The sequence below is a fragment of the Herpailurus yagouaroundi genome, unplaced genomic scaffold, assembly GCF_014898765.1.
Source record: "Herpailurus yagouaroundi ecotype Mexico unplaced genomic scaffold, PumYag 142, whole genome shotgun sequence".
Taxonomy (NCBI): domain Eukaryota; kingdom Metazoa; phylum Chordata; class Mammalia; order Carnivora; family Felidae; genus Herpailurus; species Herpailurus yagouaroundi.
The window spans coordinates 41,523,828-41,529,900 of NW_024412397.1; the positions used below are offsets into that span (position 1 = coordinate 41,523,828).

At 42.7% G+C, this 6,073-nt stretch overlaps 1 protein-coding gene across 1 annotated transcript in view; it reads right to left on the minus strand.

Annotated features, from left to right (window-relative positions):
* Positions 1-212: 212 nt before the first annotated feature.
* The window catches only part of TTR (transthyretin), a 7,699-nt gene continuing 1,838 nt past the window's right edge, over positions 213-6,073 (minus strand). Inside the window, exons 3-4 of the mRNA XM_040479159.1 lie at positions 3,746-3,881; positions 213-465 (exon numbers count right to left, since the gene is read on the minus strand). Of these exons, the coding sequence (XP_040335093.1) occupies positions 358-465; positions 3,746-3,881 (244 nt within the window). The 3' untranslated portion in view covers positions 213-357. The remainder of the gene's footprint in view (positions 466-3,745; positions 3,882-6,073) is intronic.

Consider the following 6,073-nt stretch of genomic DNA (forward strand, 5'->3'; position numbering starts at 1 on the left):
AACTGACTGAGCCACCCAGGTACTCCATCAGGATGTATGCTTTTAGTGGCCACCGACCATGCAGAATATGTGCTTAGCTTGAAAGACATTAGGAATTGGGATTTCTCCCAGAATTCAGCCAGAGACTTTTTTGGGTTCTTTTGCTTCTCTCTAAAGTTTGAAATTTTGTTTTTGTTGAGAAGACAACAAGGGAATAAAACAGTGAGTCCAAATGAAACAGGAAGTGCTTTAATAGGAATGTTTTATTGTCTCTGCCCAAGTTTCTACCATAGCGTATAAAGTGAAAACACTGCATTAATAAAAATGGAACACTATCGGTTACACAAAATCCTTCAAACCCACCCAAGGGGGAGTCCCTCATTCTTTGGGGCTGCTGACGAGGGCCGTGGTGGAGTAGGAGTAGGGGCTGAGCAGGGCAGCGATGGTGTAGTGACGGCTGCCAGAGTTGTTTGCTGTGAACACCACCTAAGAGAGAGCAAAGACAGCGTCCATTTCTCACAGAGCCTAAAATGCGAGTCACGGGGAGAGAGGTCACTGGAAGTCCAGTGCCAATTTAATCCATTTTATTTTATTACTTCTTTTTCTGAAACACCTTGAGCAAAAGGCAAAAGTCCAAATAGGCTGGTGAGACTCCACGGGGGCCTGGCGCAGCCCTCGGAACAAGATTTCTTTAACTGCTGCCTGTAGAATCAGGTCTCTCCTTTTTGTTTCATGTCGTTTTTACAAATTCACACTAAAAATCAGGGTGGCTGTAGCCTGACTGAGAGAAATCACAGAGAGCCTGGATCCTCTTGTCCATTTTCTTGGTTTTAGAAAAAAAAAAAAAGGAGAAAAGGCAGTAACGGGCATTCAGTGACGTGAAGACTGAAGAATGGTGACTGCCATTCCTGCGGAGATACCTGGGGACCTAGAATTTTAGAGCTGCCGGGGAATACTCTTCCTACTTGATAGATAAGTAAACTAGACCTCTGAGTTAGTGTTAGTCCCACATTTATACAGGACAGAGCCAGGCTAGGAGTTAAGTCTCCCATCTATAAACCCAGAAATTTCTCTCTCTCTCTCTCTCTCTTCCTTTGCATTTTTTAACAAGTATATTTTTATGTGGATAACAAGCAATGAATTTGAAGTAAAAGCATCCTAGGGTTCTATTTACAATAACAGAGTGTGGAGGATCATGTGGGAATTTTGAAATAGACACACATAGGTTGGAGCTCATTTGAGCTTTCTACATGGACAAATTGTTAACAAAAGTGTTGTTCTATTTAGCCATGTACTTCAGGCAAGTTTAGTAGAGCTTCTGAGACTCAGGCACTGGAATAGTCTAGGAGGGATGGATTTGGCTCAGGAGAGTGATGAGGGGCAGTGAGGAGGTCTTTGATTTTACTCATTGTGTACACAGGCCTTGGAATGGACTTGGGACACATCCTGGATAAATATGTTTTGTTCCTAATATGCAAAAAGAAGGCTTGATTATTTGGGGACAGGAGAGGAAAGATCTGATTAAACTATACTGAAAATAAAAATAGCATGAGGGCAAGAGAAGGTGGGTGAGAATCACCTGAGAATCTCTCTGAAAGGAGAAAAAAAACATTCCTTAAAGGCCAAGTGTCTAAAAGAACTAGGGAAAGCTTGTTCTTCCTTTTTTTTTTTTTTTAATTTTTTTTTTCAACGTTTATTTATTTTTGGGACAGAGAGAGACAGAGCATGAACGGGGGAGGGGCAGAGAGAGAGGGAGACACAGAATCGGAAACAGGCTCCACGCTCTGAGCCATCAGCCCAGAGCCTGACGCGGGGCTCGAACTCACGGACCGCGAGATCGTGACCTGGCTGAAGTCGGACGCTTAACTGACTGCGCCACCCAGGCGCCCCGAAAGCTTGTTCTTTCTTATACTGACATTGGCCTCTAGCCCCACTTGATTCTTCCTGAAAACTGTAGATGGCATAATCTGTGCTCAAAATCCCATGAAATGAAGAGGCCTGATAGTTCCACAGGACATCTCCCAACTTTCTCAGTAAGTATAACATGGCCACCTGCCTCATTGGCTAGGGAGAAGGTGACTAATGTTGAAGAATAGCAGCTGTCTGGGGAGGTCTTGATCAGAAGAAGCTGGCAGGGAAGGAACTCCTGGCTGGACCCGCAATCACCAGTTACTGAACTGAGGCGTTGGGCCTCGCTCTTGCCTAACTGCTCTCTCTCACTCTCCATATCCATGCGAGCTCCAGGTTGGGCTGAATGTCTGACCTAATATGTCTTACCTCAGTCCCTTTCCTTCCACACCAAGGGCAGGAATGCGTTTTCACTTCTGAATTTCTAGCACTCAGCAGTGTGTTTGACACATCAAAGGCTTTTATTTTCAAAATGTTAGTTGAATGAATACTAAGAGGGTAAATAATAGACAAGGAAGCTAACATCTAGTGACTAGGAACAACATATCATGGGCAGTATGGCAGCGAATGTTCTCACATGGTCTCTTTAGGCTGAGACCAGAGCAGACACGGGTTCCAAGGAGGCTGATCTAGGGCAAAGGCTGAGACTCTAGGGACACCTCTAAGCCCTGTACTGTCTAAACTAGGCTCTTTGTCTTGCCACCCCACTGAGAAGGAACAGCCAAAGGCAAGCTTCTTGGTGGACGGGGCTCCCTCGATGCTCTGTGAGTCAAACAGCCCCCCGCCCCAGTTATTCTGGCAACACTGTCTACTAAAAGAACCCTTTCTGTCGACTGAAAGTCTCATCCATGACTAAGCCAGAGAGCATTGTTCCCTTTCGTGCTGAGCTATTTTGGAGGCAATTATTTGATCTTTGACTCTGACCAACATGTCTGCATTGTATTTCCATGACAGCCATCTGTTTTAAATGATTTAAGGAATTACGTACAAGGAGGCGGCAGCAAGAGTGGGCCCATATATAACTCTGAGGTTCCTACTGCCTCATAGGCAAAAAACGGAGTATGAACCAAGGGTTGCAAATGTGGCCTTATTATTATTTTTTTTAGCCTGACTTCTTACTGGAAGAAAGCTGAGGCACACCTGAGGCTAAACCCTGTCTGGGACCTGTCGGTAATGATTTCTGCCCCTCCCTTTACTAGCCTGTGACTTTTGGCAACTTGTTGAACTGCCCTCTGCCTCATTTTCTTTCTCTGTAAAATGAGGATAATAATAGGACCAACCCCAGTGGGCTGTTCATGAGTACTGAATAGGTTAAATATAGAAAACACAATAGCCTGGCAGGGGTACATGCTTGATAAGTGGTATCTATTGTGTTGCCCTTATTATTTTGAATTTACTGTCTCTATATGCATTACCCCAAGTCACTTACCCAAACCTCTGGGAGCCAAGCGTGTTTTGGAATAAAGCGTGTTTTCAGATTTCAGGAAGTAAAATGATGTATCGATGATTTGTTTCCCTAGGTAGGGTCTGGAGAGCTGCCTAGTAATCCAACATGCTAACAGTTCTTCAGCTAGCAAATATTCAAATATTCCCATTCGGTGGAATGAAAGAAGATGGTAAGGAGCATCATGTAAATTCAGGTCATGTTACTCAATGAGTTTCCACCAAACTTAAAAATAAACTTTGCTCTTCAGAGTTTTCTAGATTTCTGACTGTAGAAACAGGAAAGGGAATCTGTGCTAGTTCAGTTTCCCAGTGACATTTCCATGGTATGTGGTGTGCAAACTGGGCATTGCCTGGGATGAAAAACAAAAAAAAAATAAAAATAAAAGACACTCATGTGTCTCTATACTCTCACCTCTGCATATTCATGGAACGGGGAAATGCCAAGTGACTTCCAGTAGGACTTGGTGTCTATTTCCACTTTGTATACCCCTTCTACAAAATTCTCAGCAGTTGTGAGCCCATGGAGCTCTCCAAATTCACTGGTTTTCCTAGAAGGCACAAAATTACAGGTTAAGTTAGGCATTAGGGGAATAAATGCCATGGCAAGCATGGCAAGGTGACATCACGCACATACGCGCGCGTGCACACACACACACACACTACACTACACATATGTGCAGTGTGTATAAGTGAGGGGAAATATATATATATTTATATGTATTTTTATTTACAGCAAAACCTTGGATTGTGAGTAACTTGTTCTGAGAGTGTTCCGCAAGATGAGCAAACATTTCTAATAAATTTTAACTTGACAGATAGGCAATGTCTTGTGATACAAGTAGTATGTGATGCCAAATGTCACATGATTACAATTGAGCCAATGGTTCTTGAAATTTGCTTTGATATACAAGTGCTTTGGATTACAAGCATGTTTCTGAAATGAATTATGCTCACAAACCAAGGTTTTACTGTGTGTGTGTACACACACACACACTCACACACACACACACACACATATTCAGGAAAGGGAGACGAGAAGGAAAGGTGAAATTCTGGTAACTGTCTGAAATTAACTGACAAGAAATTTGTCAGAAATGTTTCAAAAAGCTTATTGCAGATTTTTCTTAGGAGAACAGAAGATATAGGTGTAATGTTTCACTTCAAAAATAGTCATTATCGGGTGCCTGGGTGGCTCAGTCGGTCAAGACTTCGGCTCAGGTCACGATCTCATGGTTCGTGGGTTCAAGCCCCATGTAGCACTCTGTGCTGACAGCTTGGAGCCTGAAGTCTGCTTCAGATTCTGTGTCTCTCTCTCTCTGCCCCTCCGCTGCTCATGCTCTGTCTGTCTGCCTCTCTCTCTCAAAAATAAAGAAACATTAAAGAAAATTAAAAAAAAAAGTTGTTGCGATTCACGGTTGGTGTTTGGGTGAAGGTTTGTAACTACCCCTTGGAAGTGTCCATAAGCTGCTTTGACTCTGCAGTTCCCCATGACATCAGGGTCTCACTGCTTCCTTCCCTGGTGTCAGGGTGTTTTTCAGAGGCAGTATCATTGGAACACACTGGGGAAACCCCAAAGTATAATGCATCTGAATTTTTTTTTTAATTTTTTTTTTCAACATTTATTTATTTTTGGGACAGAGAGAGACAGAGCATGAACGGGGGAGGGGCAGAGAGAGAGGGAGACACAGAATCCGAAACAGGCTCCAGGCTCTGAGCCGTCAGCCCAGAGCCCGACGCGGGGCTCGAACTCACGGACCGCGAGATCGTGACCTGGCTGAAGTCGGACGCTTAACCGACTGCGCCACCCAGGCGCCCCTGAATTTTTTATTATTTATTTATTCAATCTCTTTGGTAACACTTTTCCAACAATAAATACTAGGCAGTTCCTTTTAAAGAAATGACTAGGGAACTTCTATTTCCCTTTATGTACCAGCTCAGTTGCTGATGTTAGAAATTGCTGTCCATTAGACCTCAAAACTGACAGATAAAAATGGAAATTGTCTTCACTAACTTTCATCACTGCCTTTCCACCTTTCTTCTTTTCTAGGAAGAGAATATTTAATTTCTTTTTTTTTTTGTCTTGTCATAAAAAGTTTCACATGAACATCTGAATATTTTATGTGTTCATTCTATCTCTTGCTTAGAATATTCCCTTAAGTACTTTCCACATAGTGCTTGGCATTTTATATAAACATAAATGGAGTCACAAATGAAAACTCAATTGAAACTACACCAATGAAAATGGTCTTCCCAGTGATGGGTGAAGAATCATAATGTGGTTCTTGAGATTCAGTGAAAACCCACAGAAATTTACCATCTTGGAGATATAAACGCTGAGCAGTATTGTTTGGTGCTGAGGGTTTCTTGGTTGCCCTTTCTTTCAGTTAGTTGGTTTAGGTTTACTAATATGCATTTTCTTTGCTATTTTTGTTAATGGAGGTGGAAAAACTCTATGAGAATTGTAAAGTGGCCAACGAAGGGGAGAAGTCATTGTTGTACCCTGTGTTGGGCGATGGCTCTGCTCTGCATATGTGTCTTTCTTTTCTGTGTCTTTTTGTCACTGAGTGTGACAGTCCCAGCTTTTCACAGAGTAGGTGCTCCACAGTGCTTGTTAGACATAAGTGCTGGATTCTGGATGATCCAGGAAAAATGCAGAGAGCTGCCTCATCAGTGCTGTCCCTCGATTCCTTTCCTTTCCTTTCCTTTCCTTTCCTTTCCTTTCCTTTCCTTTCCTTTCCTT